The sequence below is a fragment of the Calliphora vicina genome, chromosome 2 (genome assembly GCF_958450345.1).
Source record: "Calliphora vicina chromosome 2, idCalVici1.1, whole genome shotgun sequence".
In the NCBI taxonomy this organism is placed as follows: Eukaryota; Metazoa; Arthropoda; class Insecta; order Diptera; family Calliphoridae; genus Calliphora; species Calliphora vicina.
The window spans coordinates 43,125,274-43,149,811 of record NC_088781.1 but is presented as its reverse complement, the minus strand read 5'-3'; the positions used below and the strand labels follow the sequence as shown (position 1 = coordinate 43,149,811).

Below are 24,538 nucleotides of genomic sequence, written 5' to 3'. Positions count from 1 at the left end.
AATAACTAACGTTGGCCATTTAAGTACCATTTAAAAGAGCACTGAAAAACTCATTGAAATAGAACATAAAGATAATTAATATTTAAATACGAATTCAAAAAATAGCTCTTAGAGAATGATTCAGCTTTGTATTTTTAGCAAGAATTTAAAACAATTTAACATCTGTGAACATTTTTTGAAACCTTTTTTTAATTTTTAGATTATCAAAGTAAATTGTGGCCTGGGAGCAAAAAAAGTCTCGAAATGCATATCTAAAATTTTTGTCATTTTCGTCAAATTCTGAAGAAATGTAATTAACATTTTTAATTACCGATACAAGCACTATAAAATTTAAATAAAGAATGTCTAAAAATGTAAAATCCCCAAAAATGCATGTAAATCCCCAAATTTTGTTAAAATCCCCAAATCCCTCCCCACGAAATTCTGTCCCCAAAAAAATCTTGAAATCCCCAGTTTGGGGACAAATCCCCACATCTGGCTACACTGTTTCTGACAACTGAGTTTGGTCTTTGACAGGAGAATTTTCGCTCTATGTATATGGAGCGGAAATTCTCTATGGTTCAAAATACAGAGTGAAATTTTAATAAAATGATTTGTCAAATTAATAATATTGTAAATAAACAATAAACAATAAAAACTTCAAATTCTAATTTCATTATTTTCAAAATAGCACACGCTATTGCCCTACAACCAAAAAAACAGAGAAAATAATTTGACAGTCCAGCACATCTGAAATACATCTTATATTACGAGAATTCAATCCAAATATTATGGTAGAATCCAATATGTTTCCTCAAAGAACTTATGAATGAAGGAATCTATCCACAGCTAAAAGAAACTCGCTGTCCCAAACACCCCTCCTGGCGGCAATAAAAACTCTTTAACTCTGTAAAATCTATTTGCTGAACAATCATGAATAAAAAATCCGCTGGAGTTTATTCCATTTTCCTATCGAAATTCAGAGTTAAAAATGGGAAAAGTGGAAAACCCCACGCGGAATTTTTATTCATGATAAAGATTGAAAATCTTTCGAAGAACACTCCCACCAGAGTTGATTTACGTTTGTTCAGATTCGTATTGTAATAAGGGCCAATGTGTAGCCTCTCAATGTTGCCCGCCTTAGGTCTCAATTTTTAAAAAAAAAAATCCGCCAAAAATCCATTCATGATCCGAGATTTTAATATAAATAATTCTGATAAATACGCTTACATTTCTAGGTTATCTCTTTTAGTTGAAGAGATATTCTGGTTTATTAATTTATTATTTTTTTAATTTTGCTCGATCTTTTTATGTATCCATATCTAAGGAGGATCGAAATTAATTTTTAAAATATTGTTATCGTCAAAATATTTTAAAAATTAATTTCTATCCTCCATATCTAAAAAACATAAAAAGATCGAGCAAAATTGTCTCTTCCCTATAAAAAGTTATACGCATCCAAAGTTGGAACTTATAAATAGGTCTGTATTTTTTACTTTTTTTTTCCTAAAAAAGCACAAATATTTTCTTCGGAACTATATACAAGATAACTTAATGCAAAAGCATGTATAGTAAAATTTGGCTCACTTAAGCGGACATAACACCCCCAGACCTATCCAAACTTGGCAAATTTTAAAAATAAAATTAGGTTTGAGTAAAAAATTCTAAAAAGGCAAAGAACCGATCCACGAAAAACCTCCATATTTGTATAACCCTATATGAGGAGCCGCAGAACAAAAGGTAGTTTTTTCAAATTTTCTCGTGTTCGAATAAAACGAATAATTCGAATAATTTTTTTTTCAAATAATTCGATCACACGTTTAAAATTAATCGAATAATTAAAATTTTTTTTAAAAAGTAAAGAATGAAGTTTTGTTGTAGGTTTTTTAATATTTTATTGTTAAAGACAAACAAAAATATAATTAAAGTTAACAATTCAAGTATTGATAATGTTAAAAAACATTCAAAAACAAAATTCAAAAACAAATTAGTTTCCGTTTTGGAGCTAGGCTTTAAAAAATTTGAGCTAGTTGGACATGATCTTGAGTTCAAGTACAATATAAACGTATTAAGAATGACGCATTGACGCAAAAAGTTTAGTACCATTTTAGACAAAGATGTCCAACGATGTTTAACATCATGTATAAGACGAACTCCGTGTTTTTCTTGCAACAAATCGTATATTTGCTATATTTTTTGTTTATCATTAGATTTATCAAATACTAGTTGATCGCCCCGGCTTCGCCCAGTAGCATTTACTAATATTAGTATTGTTGAATGATAATTTTTATTCATATAGGTTTGGGTTATGTTTGATTTACACTTGATTTTAAAATATGTACAATGAATCTTATCCATAGAATAAAATATATATAAAAGCGTTACTGAGAGACAAAGAACCTAAGTCTGTTGTCAAAAAACTAAAAATGATCACAGATCGAGGTCCTTTTTTGATATACTAACCTTTTTCGGTATTAAAAATGTTCTAAATTGAATCGATTTCGATTAAATACATGAACAATTTCGTATACTTTATAGTATAAAGTTGTTCGATGGTATAAAGTTTATACCATCGAAAAATTTCTTCTTGAAATAATGCATATTCAATACCTTTATTATTATCCAATAATGTTGCGTTAGATGTGTTTTCATTTTCAAATGCAATAAACTCTGCACATATTTCTGATGTTTGCTGATTATGAGATTCGAATATTCAAAAACAACATCAATAATTGGCCATTATTCGCCATTTCTATAAAATATTAAAATACGATATTCTAAAAAATGTAGATTGGATAGAGCATCATAATAAATTCATATTTTCGATTTTAATTCGAAATAAGTTCGATAAAAAGAACTGACTCGAAATGTTGCATACTGGGTTATTGGCCAAGTTATTAGCGAATTTAGGTATTTTAATCGAATTTTGGTCAGAAATATGAGTGATCACAAATCGAGCTCCTTTTCTTGATTAAACGCTTATTGGCCAAGTTATTAGCGAATTTAGATATTTTGAGTTTTTATATAAAAAAATCGATTTTTGTTCAGAAATATGAGTGATCACAGATCGAGCTCTTTTTCTTGATTAAACGCTTATTGGCCAAGTTATAAGAGAATTTAGATATTTTGAGTTTTTATATAAAAAAATCGATTTTTGTTCAGAAATATGAGTGATCACAGATCGAGCTCTTTTTCTTGATTAAACGCTTATTGGCCAAGTTATAAGAGAATTTAGATATTTTGAGTTTTTATATAAAAAAATCGATTTTTGTTCAGAAATATGAGTGATCACAGATCGAGCTCCTTTTCATGATTAACCGCTTATTGGCCAAGTTATTAGCGAATTTCGATATTTTGAGTTTTTATATAAAAAAATCGATTTTTGTTCAGAAATATGAGTGATCACAGATCGAGCTCCATTTCTTAATTAAACGCTTATTGTCCAAGAGATATGAGTGATCACAGATCGAGCTTCTTTTCTTGATTAAACGCTTATTGGCCAAGTTATTAGCGAATTTAGATATTTTGAGTTTTTATATAAAAAAATCGATTTTTGGTCAGAAATATGAGTGATCACAGATCGAACTCCAATTCTTGATTAATTGTATTGGCCAAGTTATTTGCGAATTTAGATATTTTGAGGTTTTTTACAAAAAAATCGATTTTTGGTCAGAAATATGAGTGATCACAGATCGAGCTCCCTTTCATGATTAAACGCTTATTGGCCAAGTTATTAGCGAATTTCGATATTTTGAGTTTTTATATAAGTTATCGAATTTTGGTCAGAAATATGATTGATCACAGACCTATGTATTTAATAAGTGGGCGTATTAGTGGACGTGGACAATTTTTATTTATGTAAAAACTTTTTCGGACTTTCAGTAAAAACTAAAATTGGATTACTATGATCATTTAAACAAAAAATTAGCCAAATCGATGTAGCCGTTTTCCAATTTTAGATAAATCGAAAAAAGTGGGCGTGGTCAATTTTTCATTCCGTAAAAACCTAAGTTGGGCTATGACCAACATTTAAAAAAAATTTTCTAAATCGGTCAGGCCGTTCTCTACTGATGCAATTACCAACGAACGACATTTGATTTTTATTTATACAGATTAAAATTTGAAACTATGAAAAATTTTAAGCAATTTAGTAAATTTAAATATATATGTACATACATTTATTCGTTTCATTCGATTATTCTACATAAAATTGTTCGAATTATTCGTTATCCGAAAATGATAATTTTTAAATTGTTCGAGTAATTATTCGATTAATCGAACGACCATTACTCGAATAAATAGCCTATTAAATAACGTCACAGTAGGCACTTTCTAAAAAAAACTCACTTTTTATAACACATTTTCGCTGTTTTTGGAATTTCGGTATTTGAAAATAAAAAAATATAAAAAATTCGAATGCCATTAATTTAAGGACATTTGAGTCTATATAAGTTCAATATTTTGTTATGATATCTTTAATCGTTAAAATTTCCCAAGCTAGGTTTGGCTACACCGATATCTCGTTTGCTATATTTAATGACCGGTGTAATTTGATACATTCAGCCCCATTATCTCAATTTATGGTTATCGTTTTTCGTAACGATATACTTCCAATTAATATAATTTGTGTATGTTAAAGTTTAGTACCATTTCAAACCCATAACTAGATTTTTAACTTGTTTTAAAGATTATTTTATTATGCCTGGCCTGTTGAAACTTAATGTTAATAATTTCATTAATTTTAATTTAAAGTAGAACATTAGCAATATACATTAGTATTTTTTTATTAAAAAAAAATAATTTAGAAAAATGTATCCTTGAAAATTTTAGTTATTAACATAATATTCTTAAAATTCAAAATCATAATTAATATTATGTGTTACTAAAATAGCGTTGCTACCTTTAAAAAATAAAAACAGAAATGATCTTTTGAGGAATTTCCATCAAGTAAACAAATTTTCGTAGAATTTCTTAAAAATTTACAAATGTAATCATGCAATAAAAACTTGTACCAGTATGGTAATAAAATTAATTTTATGATTTGCCAACAACAATGTAAGTTGAATATTTTAAACGTTAGTTGTGGAATTAGCCATAAATATTATTAGCATAAATATACAAAAAGGATTACTGTTGCAAATATTTAAGTTTATGACACTTTAAGCGTAAATTAAGTAAAAATACAGCATCATATTTTTTAATCCCACAATTTTAGGAAAAACACACTGACCAGCTTAAAAAAAGGTCAACTAATTACTCTGTTTAAATATTAAGGGACAATTCGAGGAATCAATAAAATTTATTAGTGCGCGGAGAAATTACCTAGATTTAAGGGTGAAGTAATCGCCAGTGAATTTATGTAGCTAGAAACTAGAATAAATTGTAGAACATTCGTGAAAGTTAAATCACAAGTAAATTTGATTTTCAACTGAACACATCGCAGTAATTCTAACTTGAACATGACTGAAGTTAAATCAACAAATCTTAAGTCTGAACGCAAAAGCAGCAGCTCTTCTACTTCACCATATTCCCTACCTTATATGATTTATAGGTATAAAGAAGAATTAAGAAAACCTGATGATAAACCGTTTATGAGATTGTCCAAAGTGAAAGTATTACTCACCGACAACATGATCACCAATACCATACGCAATATCGGCCAATACGATGTCATGGAAATAATGAACCTCAATGAGCAATTGCAGTTTAAGAAGCGCCTGCAAACAAAAATGCACAAGATACGTAAACTGGAAAAAATGGGAGTCAAGGATATTGATCCAAATAATATAAGTGATGAGATGTAAAATTGATGACTGAATTTTGTATGAAAGTTAATTGTAATTTAGTTTTAAGTAATAGTAAACACTTTGTGATAATTAATAATTTGATTAAATATAATTTGATTTCGAGTTCTGTAATATGTAAAATTTTGTGGTTTTATTTTATAAATTCAGTTTTATTTCTATTTCAGTTTTTGCATAGTTTAAAATTTACAGTAAGCCTTGCATTTCGTTCATGAATTGTGTATAGGCATCGTCTTTCGAGGCGGCATTATTAGACTCTTTGGGATGATTAGGGGTTTCTTGAGCATAAGGCTTTGAACGATTGGGTTTGCGGGCATCATCACGTTTAACTCTTAAAGTTGAGGGCACAAAGCGTGTAACATCTGCGCTCAGGTTTCTGGAATAAAAAAAATATATAAAATAAATTGTATAATATATGTATTTAAAAAAAATCTATACCTTATTTGAGGTTTGGCGGTAATTGTTGTCACACCCTTACTGTCCTTGTTTTGAAGCTGTTGATTTTTGTGGTGGGCCATTCGGGGTGGCATGCCGGGCGGTGGTCCCGGTATACGTATGCCCATACGTGGCATACCAGGTCTTGGTCCAGGTGGTGGTCCTGGTGGCATTCGTATGCCAAAGGCATGCATACCTGGTGGTCGAGGTGGCGGACGAAACATCATGGGCGGTGGAGCCAAACCTCCCATAGGTGGCACTGGAGGCCCTGAAACATGCATATGCGGTTGGCCCGGCATACCTGGCAAATTTAAAGGCATGGGCATAGGAGCTGCCGCCACCGGTGCTGCATGTACGGGTACAGTTGCTGTTTTTGCAGAGGCCGCATCTTTTATTTTCCTTCTGGAAGAATCACTATCCTCTTCATCATCTGAATTATCCGTACTCTCCGATTCATCCGTTTTGTCATCATCATCTTCATCGTCCTCCTCAGCATCGGATGATTTTGTTTTCTTTTCACTGTCTTCTGTGGGGATTGCAATGTCTCCCAACCTACCAGCTGCCACCTTCTTTTTATGTACATTTTCCATTTCTTTCATGAAATCATCAATATTTTGTCCTGATATGGCCAGCATACGTTGCTGTAATGAATTGGGTTTGGGCACTACCTTGGCTTTATTTGATTTCGGCACGTATTTTTTAAGTATAACTTCGTCGTCTTCTGCATCTGAATCGAGATCTGGAAAATCTATAAGATCAGGAGGTGGTCCAACGGGTACTCCCAAGGTTTCTTTCTTTTTTAGGTCATCCGATTTATCGGAGAGTTTTGAGAGCTGGATAATAAACAAAAACAAATAACATAAATGTGCAAACCATTCAGTGCATAGCTTTAATCATAACACTTACATTTTCATTGGTCTTTTTGAGTGTACCAGGCGGTGCTCCCGGAGCAAATGGAGGCAAAGATAATGCTGTGGGTGGTGGTGGTAGACGTTTGGGTGGAAAAGTGGATGCAGAAGAGGCCGTTGTAGGTGCCGGTGTCTGGTTGCTAGAGGGTAAAGGAATTTCATCAATCTGTACACTTTGAGCATGCTTGACACTTTCATAATACTGCTGCTTTTTCAGCCGTTTCTTTTCATATTCAACCTCCTTGCGCTTTAGCTCAGACCAGTGTTCGGGATCATCATTATGCTGCAAAAAATACATACTATTAGCCCTCATATTACAAAAAATTAAAAAAGTGCAACATACATAAAGTCTCATAACACGATCAAATGTTTCCTTAAGTTTCTTACGTTTGTCCCTTAAAACTTTTTCATTTAAAGGTGACGGCTGCAAAACATTGTATTCTATAAAAAAAATAACACATTACAATCCACTCAAACACTAGAGTTGGCCAATTTTCTTACCCATTTCATCGATTTTTTCCATTTCCTCTAATATTTGACTGGGATCTTTATTTTTGAGCACAGCAGCTCTAACCATTTGGCGCTGCTTTTTATTCTTCTTCAATTCCTTTTTGCGGGCCTCCTTTCCTGCAATCAATCACATTAGTAAACATGTTTAGTAGCTACTCCCTTTACAAAAGGAAAATCTATTTTAAGGCTTTACTTACTAGCTTGATCTGTGGGATTCATGTATTTACCACTTTTAGTGGTATTTATGGATCGTCGCCCCATCTTGTATAGGTTTTATTTTTGATTTTTTTCTATTAAATATTTGATTTTAACATGAGAAATGTAGAATTTCTAAAAATTTATACCAATTCGACTAACAAAAATAATGTGTCAAGTGTCAACTCTGTATTTTTTTTATTGTGGTGTTATTATGGCGATAGAAATATCGATAACACAATTGAAGTATCAGTCAGCTGTTGTTAGTGATGTGTTAATATTATAAACAAACATGTGTTTTGTTTCCATTTGTTTCAAAATCTGTAATAAAAAACTGGGAAAAATTAATAAAATTTAAATATTAACAAAACAAATAAATTCTCATAGTATTACAGCTACAATATATAGCATAATATACTTTATGAAAAAAAAAATTCCATCCACAATTTTGAATAGGCTCTCTATGTGATTGAGATTTTGAGCAGGCTATTTCGTACCTCGCTGGATTGTAACCACTAGGAAGATGTGTGTTTGGGATAATTTTTGTGAAGGAGCATATTTTTCTAGCATACACATACATAACATCATTTAAAATGGATCTGTATAAGCTAGCAATCATAATTTCCAATTTTAGATTATTGATAATGTGCCGGGTAGTAATTTAAATTTCTAAATATGTCTTGCTATTATATTAAATCATCCTGTCTTGGAGTAGTTTTATGAGGTCTTCCTACCAAATGTTGAGTTTTTAAAGAACACACTTTATAAATTTTATGAAGAATTACCAAAAATACTAAAATTGTAATAGAATGAACTATATCGATAATATTATCGAACTCATGACATTACTAAGAATTAGTACTTAAACTACAAAAAAGTACGAAATACGACTCTGTTACAAAAAAATCCCAATTGTTTATCTTCTTCTCTTTGCCATTTTTTGCTTTCTTGCAGAAACAAAAACTTTGGGAAGTCGAAGAATGAAAGAAATACAGAAGATACATTTTATTTCGTGAATAAGGTGCTAAAATAAAGTAAAAAGCGGCTGATTGCTGCGCTGTCAACTTTTGTTTAAACTATAATTAATTTCAAAGTGAAAATAAACAGAAAATCAAAATTTATGACTTAAAATAAAAAGCTCTAAAGACAATCTTTGTATAAAGTGCTCCAAATAGTTAAAATAACTTGAATTGTACAAAGAAAAACTTTGTGGAAACCATTCAAAGAGGTAAGTCAGATGATCTTAACATTGTAAATGAAAAGGCGGTCATAGATGTCCTATTAAGCTAAAGCTTATATTGCACATAATTTTGCTTTTAAGCTAGCTAAACATTTTTATAGAAACTAATTAAAATTAAGAAAAAAAACTATCATTTCTATCCAGACTTTTCTTTATCTGAATTTCTTTAGTTTTTTTTTGTTTAATTTTTTGGCGCAATTTGCTTTGATTTTCATGTGAGTTGGATAGAGAAAGCTTTATTTGTCTGTGGTACTGTTGCTGTACAAACGAATGAAATGGCAATAGTTAAGTACCCCTTTTTCGTTTGTGTATTGTGCAAATTCTGTATGTGCAACAATTTTTCGTCGATTCTCTTTTGTTGTGTACATTTCTTCAGATGTCTGCTTTGTGTTGTAATTTACCGGTATCTGAAAGATGGATACTAAAAACAAGTTTTAAAAAGGTTTAAATTGAAAATAACTTAAAATAATTTCATAATTTAAATTTAGTTTAATTGTTGATTGTTCAATTTAATTATTTATTTATATTACTAATCTGCAATTTATTTATGGTAAATATTCCGCCAGAGTTGCCGTTTACTTAAAATGGGATAGCAAAGCTAGTTAACTATAGGGAAACTTGATAAGAAATAATTCATATTTCCAACCAAAACTTTACATTCCAAAATAACATCGGGCAAACTCTAGTTTATGGGCGCCACTGCGAATCGTTATCTAATTTTTACTACAGGTAATAATTTTTGTTTTTGTCGTCAATGTTCGAATATTGGATATATTGCATTTTTGTTGTTTTTATCTTATTTGGTCAATATGTACGAAATTGGATAGCTTTTATCTCGATAATTTTTGGAATTTAAAAACCTTTCGCACGGCCAAAGTCCGGCTATCTAGAACATATTTTATTTGAAGTCACTTGTCGACTCCCAATAACATCAAGACTTCCAATATTACCATTAAAATGATAAATTTTGAAATAAAATACTTTAAAAATATTCGGATCAAAATTCCAAAATCCGGAATTAGGTCCTAATGTGTTGATAATTTGTTATCAAACGATATAAAAAATGTTGCGATCCGATTAATATTAAAGATTGATAAAACAGACGTTTGAACTTCAGATTTAGGACTTAGCAAGGATTTCCTGAAAATAACATTGGCATCTCTGTTTACATACCAAAATATACAACACTGTAAAAATGTTAAACAAAAACAATAAAATAATAAAAAAAATTCACACAACCAATGATCACTTTGCTTTTTTCTTGTGTTTTTTCCTTTTATTGTCATTAGTCGTAGAAGGCGCACAATATTTAATGTTAAATTTCATAATTTTATCAAAGAAATTGTTAACATTTAAAACAGGTCATTGTTTGCAATAAAAAATGTAAGTGCAACCTCAGCAATTTTTTTTATTGTACTAAATCAAGAAATTTTTAATTATAGATTGTGAAATATACGAAAAGTGGCAATAAGAAAAGCAAATATTCTGAGACAAAATCAGACAAGCACAGTAAGTTTTACAGTTACTTTGTAATCATATAAAATTATTCGTGTACTTGTGCAAAGGAAACAAAACGAATCAATTTCAAGTAAAGTTTGATTTAAAAATTACTTTTTTATACATTGAAGTTCGGTTATTATAAACTCGGGCTCATTCACTTCAGTTTGTAATTTGTTATAGACTCGTAAGGCTAGATTTTTTTTACTGAAATGTTTAATTAAAAAGCTTATCAATTAAAAATATCTTGAGGTTATTAGACGCTATTTTATGGGTCTATTAGCACCTAAAATTTTCTGTCGAAAAATTGGCAACCAGAAATTTGTGTTTGCCCTCTGTCAGCGCAACTGGAGTTCGGTTACCATCCATAATCGACCCATTAATTTTTTCAAATAAGTCTCTATCCTTTATTCTCAAATAACGTTTATTTTTTTTTTAAATACCTACGTGCAAAAGTGCAAATTTAATCGGTTATATTAAGGCCTTAATTTCATTGCAATCATTTTAAAGAATACACTAAAGAATTCATGTTTGCTGGAAACCCGACATTTTATTAATCTGTCATAGAATATTCAATTAATAAATCAAACGAAACAAATTGTTGTTCACAAACTTCACATTAAGCTTAAATAACAATATTTCATAGGTAGTATTAAATAACACCTGATGATTTTAACTATATTACAATTTTTGATATTAAATATTAGTTAAATATAATAATGCCTTTACTAGGCATATATATATACGGTGGTGACAAAACAATGGAAACTTTTCCAAATATTCCATATGTAGACCAAAATTTAAAATATTTTTTTAAAATAAAATTTTTTTGTGTTTTACTTGAATAGTTTTAATTATATAAATTAACTGAAAAACAAACAACATAATTAATTATATTCTGAAAAAGGGAACAAAATTAAAAATATTCACTATTTCGCTACTGACAAAACAATGGAAACTTTTAAACTTCTGCAAGAAAGAAGTGTGAAACGAAAATAATATTTAAAAGAACGATGTAAAAAGCATCCTGTTTACAGTTATTTTATTTTTAAATACTGGTAATTTTTCACAATTTCTTTTTCTAAGTTTTTCGCATAATTGCTTTTTTTTTCAAAGTTAACTAAAATGGCTAAAGTTAATATTTGTGAAGACTTAAAAAATAAAATAATTAACGATTTTAAAGCTGGTTTAAAACAAAAAAGTATCTGTCAATAAATATCAATAAATAAATCAGCAGTTTCAAAAATTATATAGAAATTTCGTGAGACCGGTTCTGTAAAAACTCAACATTTAGGTGGAAGACCTCGTAAGACTACACGTAGACAGGATAATTTAATAGCGAGAGAGTTCAAGAAATTATTTCAAAGAAGAGCAGTTATAAAAAAATAAGGGATACCCAACAAAATATTGAGTTATTGCAAAGTTTAGATCATATTTGTTAAAATAATACCTAAGTTTTCATTGTTTTGTCAATGCCGTAATAAAGAAATCTTTTAATTTTGTTTTCTCTTTTTAGAATTTAATTAATTATGTCCTTTGTTTTTTGTTAAATTAAGTTAATAAAAGCATACAAATAAAATACTACAAAAATGTTAAATTTTTTTAAAAAATTATTTCAGATTTTAGGCCACTAATGAAATATTTGGAAAAGTTTCCATTGTTTTGTCAAACATCAAAGAATGTCTTCAAAAACGTTTGCTACCCTTTATTAGTCAACACCATTCTTCAGTAAAGTTTTGGCCTCCTGACACTATTTCAAAGCTGCCAAAACATATGAACCCACCCAATTGTCCCCAGCTTCGGCCAATTGAAAAATATTGGCTATTGTCAAAGCTAAATTAAAGAAAAATGAAAGTGCTATTAACGACAATAAAAAAATGTTATCTGCTTGGAATAAATATGCAGCACAGGTGGACCGAAAAGTTGTGCAAGAGTTAATGGCTACCATCAAGTCAAAAACTAGAATTTTTATTAGAAATAAAGATATTTAATTAGTTTTTTTTTGCATATTCATAATTGCTAATAAATAAGATTGAATTTATGGTTGAACATTATTAAATTGCATTTTTCGCTTAAGTGCGACTGGATTTTAAGTGAACAATGCTTTACTATAACTACACACAACAATGTTGTGTTGGGTACCAGAGCACTGTAACATACGTGGTAATGAGGTAAAAGAACTGGGCAGACAGGGTTCGGATCTGGAACTTATTAGTAGTAAACGGGGTTAAAACCTATGTCATTACTATATTTTAATCTTTGAAAGGCTATTTGGACAAAGTGGCTTAATTGGTTAGCGTATGGGTAACACTAAGCCGCTCGGTGAGCAACCCACTCTAGAAGACTGGGATAATGATAAGAAAATTGAACAGGAAAGGCTATTTGGACAAAGTGGCTTAATTGGTTAGCGCGTTTGATCATTAAGCATGATATGGCATTTGCGGCCTGGGTTCGTTTCCCAGAAGCTGCCAATCAACAACATCAGTTTATAATAACTAGGATCGCCTGTAGACCGAAATTCGACAAATTTTAAAACGCAATTACCACTTTTATGGAAAGAATTTTGAAATATTTTTTTATATTGTGCATATCTAGAGAAAAAAACATTTTAAACCATATGTTTCATCAATATCATACTTAAAAGTGTACCACAAAAAAAACGTATGGCCTATTTATATATAAGATTATTAGTTTACTATTAACTAATATTTATCACAGCGATTTCCTTCGATGGTATGACATTGAAAAGCCACCTAAGTAAAATAAATAATGGTTATTGGTTTGACTAATGCGCTTTCTCACAACCAGAGGCGCTGCAACCAATAACAAACATAACGCGCAATTGCAAGCTTTTCTCCTTCTTTCATCACCTTTCCTTCTACAATCTATCCCCTTTCCAAAGAAAGTAACACAATTAATATTTAGGCATTAATTGCCAGAGTGTTACTTCTCTTTGTAAAAAAAGACAAAAAAATACTAATTGGGTTGGGTAGGAGAAGTCTTATGTCTTTAGTAGGAGTGATAACCGGTCACTGCTCAATTGGAGCCCTTACAAGGAAATGGGATAGTTGCACACATGACTTGTATAGGGTTTGCGAGTATATTGATGAGCTAGAGACAGTATAATACATTTTATGGAACTGTCCTACAGGGTACAAAAATTAACAAGGGGATATAACAAGTTATGATCTAGTCAATCGTATTATTCTTTATCAGGGGAATAAGCTGCCTATTTTAAGTCACAGTATTCCGAAAACCCCGGTCTATACCTAATTTCTTTCCTTCCGACCGGGATTTTATTTTACATCAATTCTTTCATTTCTTCTCTTCACATCTACGCCTATCACAATGGATCCTGGGTATCTGAGTGGAAGTGTATTTTATAGTACACACCAGAGATGTGCATGAATACCTAATATACTAAACGAGAACTGTCTGCATGATTCACCACAGCAAGTGTTTTGTTACTTGCATACTCTGTAAATATTAACCATTTACAAAAGAGCTTTTTGAGTAAATATACAGTTACCCATTTCCTTTCAGTGGTTTAAATTCATTATACGTATAAAAATGCATACATTTTATTAATTTGTTCATATTTTTTAAACAAATTAACAATTTTATTCTCAAAATTTAAAAGGTTTTGGAAATTAATTTACATGTTAAATTCATACAGTTTATGTAGCATATCATTACAGATATGAATTTATTTCAGTAGTCAATACAAAAAGTAAAATAATTGCAATAATTTTACAAGAATTGCAGAAATTCCAAATAATTTATTACAAAAATTGATTCGTTTTGTTGCCTTTATGTATTAAAGAAGAAGAAAACACTAACGCCATTCTTTTACAGGATTTAATGTAAAAAAAACCTAACATTTTAACTCGATTTTTTACCAATATGCCTTGGAAACCAACCAACGACTTTGAAGAAGAAATTGTAAATCTGCAGCCACATCATGACTTCATATACGCCGTTCTATCGGAACCCCAATACAGTTATCCACGACCCAAAGCCCATACAGAATATGCTGCCAATAAAAAGTCCGAAAGTAAAGAACAAGCTAAAGCAAATAAATCGAATAGAATTATGAATGCAAAGCTGCATGTAATACAGCAAGTGCAGCGTATGGCTAACACTAAGCCGCTCGGTGAGCAACCCACTCTAGAAGACTGGGATAATGATAAGAAAATTGAACAGGAAACCATTGGTATGATGCGTTACTGTGGCATGGGTGTAAGTGTTGAACAGCCCCTGAATCAGAAAGTAACTATAGCATCTTATCCGGTGGAAAATAAAATTAAACTGGTACAAAATGGTCGTAGAAAAGTGGCTTTGTACTTTGATGACAATGTTTTTAAATTGAAGGAAAAAGTGTCAGATACCTCGTCCGGATTTGAAAGTTGCAATAATAGTGAATCGCATGAGTTTAAAAATAACCCGAATGATAATTCTCTGGCCTCTGAAATAGATGGCGAAGCCAGTTGCAATGCATCATTTGTTAGCACTTCTTCTTTGTCATTAAATTCGTTTAGTAATGCAGGAGATACTAGTGATTCTTTCTCCTCCGCATCGGCTTGCAAATCAACACCATCTTCTCAATTAAGAGCTCAACGTATGAGGCAATATGAAAAATTAATAGAGGATACCTCATTATTATCCTTGGATAGTAGTAGTAACAGCCATAAAGACACATTTGACTCTTTTGCAACTGCTGATGAAATGTCATTTTGGAAACCAATTTCAGAGGAAGATGAGAATATATTCCATAAACAAGAAAACTGGCCTGGTTTGTCTAATAAAATTACTTTAAATAATAAAAACAACGATCGTAGCAACATAAATACTCCATATAGTAAAGAAGATTCGTTTAAAAGCGATTCTACTAATGTTTCAAGTGAAGCCTGCAGCAGCAGTAGTAATCAAGCTAAAAGAATAAACTTTTTAGATCGTTTTATTAAACCGGAAAATTGTGATTCTTTAAATACATCTTCGACTTCCAACGCATCTACATCAACATCACCAGAGCCCTCAACATATGCTACTATTACTAAAACTAGTCAATCATCACCAAAGCATAAGAAGAATGCAAATGCCTTTCCGGACATGATAAAAGATTTTCAACCTTTTTATACGACACGACGAATGTATGCACTTAAACGTCATGTCAAATAGTTATTTTTAGTTTCATTTTAATTTTTTTTTTTTATATATTTTTTCACCAAATCCATAAGCAAGTTACAAATAGTTAGTGTATGATATAAGAAAGAGATTTTAATCAGAAGTCAATGCATTATGTTTTTTGAGTTGTTGATTTTTAATATTTTTAATTCTTGTATGATAGATTTAAGTTTGGAAAATAATCAAGTTTTGAAGATTTATGAATAATACTACTAGAAGTTATTGAGGAAACAATTTTTAATATTTCTTTGAGATCAGTTGCTCTAAATGAAACTTCTGCATTCTTGTGTAAGTTAAAATCAGCTTTAATCAAATTATCTTTATGCTATTTCTTCACTTTGAGTATGTACCGATAAATATCTTAAGAAGGGAAATTGTTTGGTTATATTTAACAACTGTGTCGGTTAAAAAGCATTGTTAGCTCTCTAAGCTTCTGTGGTACTAGTTCCGAGTGCGACAATTTGGATCAATCAATTTGGACAATTTTTTTGATTAAACAAGTTGTGCCAGAAGCATTCCAAATAGTAATTTCTAGCTCCATATAGCTTCTTTTGAATAAGTTATGAAAGTGACAATTTCAAACTTAAAATAGCCACACTATTCCTCAGATAAAGCCTAATAGATTACCTAGAGCACAACTAGCTATATCCCCCAGTTCATCATGGAATCTTTCCCCTAGCCATTTTTGCCTGAGACCATGTAATCTAGGACAGTTACACATAATAGCCCATAGTCACATAATCACGGTTTTTTTTACAAACGACTTTAAAATAAAATCGTGTTTTTAATTATTTTGCAACTATAGGCAAAATTAAAGTATGTTTTAAATTAAACCGTCTTTAACTGTGTGCCACCTCAAATGTGGAAAATGTGTTCATACAATATACAACAGCTGGACAGCTGACATTGAAAATTAAAAAAAAAAATTTGTCAAACCTGTACCGCGAAGAAAACTCTTCATCACCAAGTTCGAAAGGTTTAATCCTCTATATATTTTAGGCTTCTTTCCATTCAACTCTTCCTCCAAATCATCAATAATTGCAAAATCTCAGCCAATATCTTGTAACTTAAGCATTTTTGACTTTTGCACGAACTTTTCTAGTTGGCTAAGAACAACTGATGCTGTTGTTAAATGAGTTTAAAACCGCTTCAGCTAATTTTATATTTAGAGATGACTTTAACGTCTAAAGTATACTTTAGCTTGTCTATGAAATACCTAAAGCCGACTCTTAAGTAAAGTCGTCTTTAGTTCTCGTAAAGTATACTTTATTTTTGACTATGATTATGGGCCAATATGTTCCACTATTTCTAATTTCTCAATATCCTCGCACAACCTTCAGAAGTCCTCTGCGCCCATATCCCATTTACCAATGAAGGCTCCTATTGAGCAGTGCCCGGTTATCACTCCTACTAATGTCCTGAGACTTTTACTATCCATCGAAATTAGTATTCTGGCTGCCTTTGCATCCAATCAAATAGCCAGTATTGGTTCGTAGAGTCCCGAAATCTTTCGAAGATCAACCCGTAGTAGTGGCATATATGAGGTTTAACCTCCCAGTCCCTATTAATGTAGTCCAGATCCGAACCCTGTCTGGCCAGTTCATCTGCTATCTATAGGATCTCTGCCTGGAATACGCTGCATTCGTTTGGGAATCTGTACGACACTTTGCCATCCTCATCTACTACGTAAACTCCGGCTCCAGTGCCAGATTCCATCTTGCACCCATCAGTGAAAACTGCACCCCCATCAAATAGCTGTTCAGATTCAACCCGCTCGTCCCTACTTGGAAACACAATTGTGGATGAAATAGCATATTTTGTTCTTTATTACAAATTTTAGCATATTTTGCTTTTTATAGCATATTATTGCATATTTTACACATAACTGCATATTTTTCTTCCATATTTTCTGTTTTTCTTAATATAATTTTATTGTTTGCTTTTTAATTTTCTTTTCAATGTTTTACTATTCTATATTAATATTATGAAAATGGAACAAACATAGGAAATAGCATTTTATTTTGAGTCCCAATGAAAAACTGCACCTAAGATTTCTTATAAAGAATAATTCTATTTAAATCTTAGATACCAATATGTAGGCAGTGAAAACTTGTGATCCTTCACAAATATATTTTTCAAAATAAAACTAAAAGAATTTAAAAAATAACAATATTATTTTTTAAGAATGCACCTTTAAAATTGACTGATGTAGAGAGACTGGTTGTAAACATAATTTTTTGTTTAAAAATTTAAGTAAACTCAGCAAATTTATTGCAATAATAACATGAAACTAAATTTAATCCTATAATTTAATATTTTCTTAATAAAACTTTGAATTCCAACCAAAAATAAACGTTTTTATATTTTAAGAGCATATTTTTCGCTGTTAAGTGAATCTTGCTTTTACACCTATGAACAGCGAAACTTTTTCAATTGAGACTAGTCGCAATGTACATAATTGATATCAATCATGAATAATAAAGAAAAAGCCGCGTTTGAAAATAATCTCTTCAGTTTTTATTTCGTAAACATAAAAACAATCACCCCTATCGGCAATAACATGTGAAATTTTATTCCCATGAAATATCCATTTCCCTAGAAGGGAAAATTGATATCATGATCTTTTCATTCACAATAGTTGATTTTGTTCGTAACAGCTGTTCAATCTAAAAATTTCACAACATGGGGAATTTGTTCACGTGAACAATGTTGATGAACGAATAAACGAAAAGGGAACATATTTCATGTGGAATATTGATTCGCGATAGGGGTGAATATTAAATTCAAAGCATTTAAAAGAGTAAAAAAAATAAAATTGCAGTAAAAATATATTTTTATCAAAAAATAGCTTAAAATTTAGGGAATTTAAAAAAATTGAGAAAAATTTACAATAAAAAACAAATGGTGCTTGTATCAACCAGATCAGTTACGACTAACTGAGGGTTAAAATGGAATATTAGGCGAGCAAAGCAGAAAACATAGAAAAAGAAAGACAAGCAGCCTAACCACAAGAGAAATTTTAAAGTTAATTTTTTTTTAATTGTCTTTTGTTTCTTTTCCCCGTACCATTAGAAATATTTGAAAATAAAAAATTAATTTCTGTTCATAATAACGACTTTATGGATTTAAAATCGTATTTTCGGCTTATGTGATTAGGCTGAAGATTTTCATGAGTTTTCGGTTATTTTATGGGTACATAATCAGCAAGTTGTGGTTGTCGAAAACTAATCGTTTTGTTTAATCGGAATTATTATGTCGAATATGACAAAATTCCTATGTATTTCACATTCTCGTCGAAAAATTAAAAAAAAAAATTGAATTGTCACACAATTCCTTTTTTGCAACACTCAAAATGCTTCAGCTTTGAAATGAGTGGGTTCTTGCGTTTGTATAACACGACATGAATGAATAGTAGTAAATCATACTGGGTATGAATCGATTAATCAGTAAATATTATTAATCGAATAAGAAATTAAAATATTTTACTAAATAATAATATTTTGATATAATATATTTAATTAACCCTTTCGGCTTTAATGCGGGAATTCCCGTCATTCACTAGTCCTTAAAAAAACTAATGACTGGAATTCCCGCTGATATTCACAACAATTTTTTTAACTATTACAGCTGATTTTTGTTTTTTCTTTGGACGTAGTGAGAGTTGCTATAGTGCTAAAATACTTACTCTGAGAAACAAAACTCAATTCAACAAATTCTTATTGGAAAAATGTTTGGGAGAAAGATGTACGTTTTTGGTTTTTTTGTTGTGTAAAAACGTCCACCATAAAATATATTGCGGGAATTCCCGTCAAACGTCCATAAGAAATACATGTACGTAAAATTAGTTGAGTTTCTGAGTGCAATCAGTTTGATAAACTAATTTACTGATAAAAAAATTATAAAAAATAATTTTTGTAACGGTTTTATAACGTATTTTTCTTAAAAAATGGAAAATAAAGTGGGTGTCTGAATTATTAGAAGATTCTGAAGAGGAAATGTCATTGGATGATGACTTAACAGGATATTCAAGCTCTAACGACACCGGCGATGTAAGGGATGATAATGGTGAGCTAGGTGAATCTGATCAAGAAGATTCTTATCAGGAGGATGAAAAAAATTGGAAAATAATGATACCAAAAGCGACCTAAAATAATTTTTCTTGAAACATCAAAATGTGAAATGCTTAAATTTTTGGGCTTGTGCCTCCTACAGGGCCAGAACAGAAAACCATCCATTAAAAAAATGTTTTCAAAAAATAAATTGTACTACCAACTAGTATTTGCGGCTGTTATGTCTGGAAGACGTTTCCAGCAAATTCTAAGATGCTTTAGTTACCACGAGTCATATGAGCAAGTTAAATGGACGGGAAAGCTGGAAAAAGTAATACCGCTTTTGAATTTAGTTTTAAGAAGTTTTAGAAATAACTACAGACCTAATAAAGAATTGTCCTTAGATGAGTCTCTAATGCTTTTTAAAGGAAGACTATCGTTTAAGCAATACAATAAAGGGACACGTGCTAAGTACGGCATAAAGTTTTATGAACTTATTACATAATGCATAAATTTCAGCATAAATTACATTTTAAATGCTGAAATTTATGCAGGAAAAGTTATAGAAGATACGATAGGATCGAAAACAAAAACTGTAGTCTTGAAACTTATGGATCCATTTCTTAACCGTGGCCACCATATATTTATGGATAACTACTACAACAGCGTTAAAATGTCTCAAACGCTACTTCATTACAAAACCCACACCACGGGTACCTTACGTTTTAATCGCAAGCCAAATCCTAAATGTATAACCACTAAAAAACTAAAGAAGGGAGAAATGATTTGGAGAAGAACTGGAAATGTTTACGTTACAAAATGAAGGACAAACGCGATGTTTTATCCATAACTACGGCACATCACACATGTCTTATCGAAGTATCCAATAGAAGAGGCCAAAAGCAGATGAAATCAATAGACGTTGTTGCTTATAATGAAAATATGGGAGGAATTGATCGATCCGACCAACTATTATCATATTATTCTAGTCCAAGAAAAACTATTAGATAGTATAAAAAGGTCCTGTTTCATATCCTGGATATGGCTGTGTGGAATTCTTTTTTTAAAGCAAGGATCTCGTGAATTACATATCAAGGACGTCATCTAAAGCCACAAGGAGAATCTCCTTCAATAGATTTGAGTACTCAGCACTTCTCATAATTTTTAATTTAAAATTATCATTTAATGTTAGCATAAAAGTATAGTTTTTAATAAAAAATAAAAGATACCTTTTTAAAAAAACTTTTTTATTTTTCTTCATATTAATGACGGCATGTCCCGCAATTATATTCTGGGAGCTAAATAAACTTCATAAAACTAAATGACGGGAATTTCCGTCCTTAAGGAATTCCCGCCTTTTGTTATACACTGCTACATATATCATTGAAAAATTAAATGTGTGAATTCCCGTCATCGCGGGAATTCCCGTCATTTGATCCACAGTCAAAAAAAAATTATTAAACGATAAAAAAGCGGGAATTGCCGCTCTTAATTTTTATATGAAAAAAATATGTGATTCTCTTGGTAGCTACAGCTAAATTCATGTGCGGCCGAAAGGGTTAAATAAGTAATATGTTGAAATCTAAATTGCTGATCGCGGATCATATGTCAAAAATTTGTGTAGCCCTGTGGGCTAATGACATTGTATTCTCCTCATATCTATCATACTTTGCTACAGTTTGACACACACTTTATTTAATGAATTATTTATAAATGTTATGAATTGAAATAAATGAAATCCAATCATGCTATTTATATTGAAATTTGTCTGTGTATAAAAATATCGAGTAGATATTCAAGAAAATATGTAAATACAACTCAATATTTAATAGTACCAATATATGAATAATATCTTCTTAAATACGTCAATTTTGTTATTTTCATCAAAAAGTCGTACATTACATGGTAGAAATACACAATAGTCAAGTATGTAATCATATATCTTTGATCGTCTAGTATTGTCTTAATAAAATAAACGCATTCTATTTCTTTTACTCATAGTTTGCACATGACCCAAAAGCATTTTTACTGGAATTCAAGTTGAAAGCAAGTGTAATTCAAGCCTTGAATTATAGACAAGCAATTGAATTACAGTTGAATTCAAGCCATGTTTATTGTTTGAAAAATATTTAATTTTTTCAAATATTTTTCAAGTTTTAAACATAATTACATTTACATTCATGTCAAATTCCAACAAAATGTTCAAGTGCATGAATTTTTGGGGCTTTTGTGCTTATTGGGGAGTATCCTTTTTTTATAACAAAAAAAAAAATCAAAACATTTGTAATACCTTAATATTCGATTTTTTTTTAAATTTAATATGCGTTACACATAAAAATTTTTCCAGTAAATTACTGGAAAACAAATGAAGTATGTATTGTTTAAATTTTTTAGAAAAAATAAGTTTTGTTTTTATTATATTTTAATTGAATTTGCTAAATTTCTAACTACACGAATGTATAATTTTTTTTTTCAAATAAAACATGAATTGAAATTAAAAAAAATTTAATTTAATGTTTGTTCCTTTCTTTTCATAAGTTTGTTTTAAATAAATTTTAATTTTCTTATTTTTTGTATTTCTTGCATGTGTTTAATTTGAATGTTTGTTTGTATTTGTGTTTTTTATATGTTTGTTTAATAAATAAAATAGAAAATTTGATTACAAAAAGAAGCTAAACATGTTGGTTTTTATTTAATATTTGTATTTTTTATTTTTATTAAACGTGTTAAGATTATATTTATAAATTTAAAAAAAAAAACAAAGTTTTTTACACAATAATTCAATTTAAAAAACACAGTTCAGAATGTTTGCTTGTTCGAATACAGTGAGGCCTCGATTATCCGTGATTCGATTAACCGGCAACATCAATTAACCGGGAAAGAAAATTTAAATATTTTTAGATCGATTTAATTTTTTTGCATCGATTAACCGTAATTACCTCTATTATCCGGGATTATAAGCATAATTTTTTTTCGATTATCTTTGAACAATGTGAATAAAACGAAAAAGGGGAATTCCCTCTATTGCATACGATGATTCGGAAGCATATACAAAAGTAGATTTTTCTGTTTATGAATGGTTCCGGAAGGAAAGATTTAAAGGAACTCAAATTTCTGGATTAACAGCAAAGAAAAGCCTAAAATATTTCACTCAAAATTAAATAAAAAAGCGACATTATATTCACAATATTAATGCAGCAGGAGAAAAATATGCAGCTGATTATATAGCTGATACAATTTTCGTGGAAAAATTAAATGAATTCATATCAATGAAAAAACTCACCAATGAGATAATGGAGATTAAACAGACATTTTTTGAAATTGTTTACCTGACAGCAGTTTGCCTTAATGCTGAAAACGTTATTGTGAAAGTTTGTCCACCAAATTGGACGATATTGATCCAACTGATGGATCAGGGTGCCGTATAGAGCCGTAAATCTCATTATCGAAAAATTATCACCCTTATCGTGGTTGGCTTAAACGTCATACGCCTACGACAGTTACGTACTAGATTAAAGAAACAGTTTGCATTTTATCTTTAATCTAGTACGAAACAGTCGTAGGCGTAAGGCATTTACGCCAACCACGATAAGGGTGTATATGTATTAAAAAACTACTAAAAATTGGTACTCAAAAATTGATTATCCAGAATGCTGCCGGTCCCGACCATTACGGATAATCGAGGTCTCACTGTAATTTATTAGACACACATTTCTTATCAAATCTAATTCAATGGCTTAACCGATTATAATAAAAATATTTTCTCTAATTGGACTTGGGCCATTTGGCAGCTGAACTTTTGCTTAAGTAGATTTAATTAAATTCTTCATCGAAGTAAAATTTAACGCATTCTACTAAGGATATATATACTCCAAGAAAAGTAAAGGGTCTTCCAATAGGGACTTCCGAACTATGACAGTTGATAGCGGCGATTTTGCTGAAGCTACGTCCATCGTATCGGCTGTCATTTGTTCAGTTTGTTTTGCCAAATCACCATGAACGGATATAGCGTTCAACAACACTTGCAAATGATAAATTTGTTGTATCAGAATGGGTTTTCTGTTCGGGCAACGTTCAGCACACGCTTCCTCCATTTTACGGTGAGGCCCATTTCTGGATGAATGAGTACGTCAACAAACAAAATTGTCGAATTGGGGACGATGCCAATCCACATGAGATCCAAGAGCGTGCAATGCATCCGAAAATGTCACTGTTTTGTGTGGATTTTGGGCTGGCGGAGTCCTCTGTCCATATTTATTTGAGAAAGACGTTGGCCAGGCCATCATCACCAATGGCGAGCGCCGGTTTAGATGATATGACACCAATGGCATGTGGTTTTATAAGGACGACGTTATGTGCCACTCAGCTCGCGCCACATTGATCATTCAATGGACCGAGATCGTGCGATTTGACCCCTTTAGACTTTTTCTTGTGGGATTTTCTTAAATCGAATGTCTATGCGAATAAGCCTCATCGTTCTTATTCAGCTTGAAAAAATGGACAATTCGGACGCGCCCTACCCAGCGAAGCCGTGGCGGTCATTTACACACACTTTGTTTTAGTTAAGTCCATATCAAAATTTTAAATTTTTCTGCAAAAAAATTTAAAAAAGATAAAACCGATGACCGAAGAATAATTGTGGGTTTACGGTTTCGATTTTGAGCCATGAAAAACCGCGGTTTTGTTTAAAAACGGAAATATTCTTTGGCCGTGTTCTTGCACATTGAGAAAGCTTTT

At 30.8% G+C, this 24,538-nt stretch overlaps 3 protein-coding genes across 3 annotated transcripts; 2 read left to right on the top strand and 1 right to left on the bottom strand.

The window, feature by feature from the left end:
• Nucleotides 1-5,438: 5,438 nt before the first annotated feature.
• Nucleotides 5,439-5,783, top strand: LOC135950407 (uncharacterized). Its single transcript, XM_065499952.1, has one exon. It carries the CDS (start codon nt 5,439-5,441, stop codon nt 5,781-5,783), a length of 345 nt encoding a protein of 114 aa, XP_065356024.1.
• A 94-nt stretch (nt 5,784-5,877) lies between these two features.
• LOC135950105 (WW domain-binding protein 11) lies at nt 5,878-8,023 on the bottom strand. Its single transcript, XM_065499622.1, has 6 exons — nt 7,834-8,023; nt 7,628-7,753; nt 7,470-7,567; nt 7,125-7,409; nt 6,222-7,051; nt 5,878-6,159 (listed from the first exon to the last, which is right to left on the bottom strand). The coding sequence occupies exons 1-6, from the start codon at nt 7,895-7,897 to the stop codon at nt 5,970-5,972; spliced, it is 1,593 nt and encodes a 530-aa protein (XP_065355694.1). The 5' UTR covers nt 7,898-8,023; the 3' UTR covers nt 5,878-5,969.
• Nucleotides 8,024-14,439: 6,416 nt separating this feature from the next.
• Nucleotides 14,440-15,849, top strand: LOC135951444 (dentin sialophosphoprotein). Its single transcript, XM_065501102.1, has one exon. The coding sequence runs from the start codon at nt 14,472-14,474 to the stop codon at nt 15,744-15,746; it is 1,275 nt and encodes a 424-aa protein (XP_065357174.1). The 5' UTR covers nt 14,440-14,471; the 3' UTR covers nt 15,747-15,849.
• Nucleotides 15,850-24,538: the final 8,689 nt, after the last annotated feature.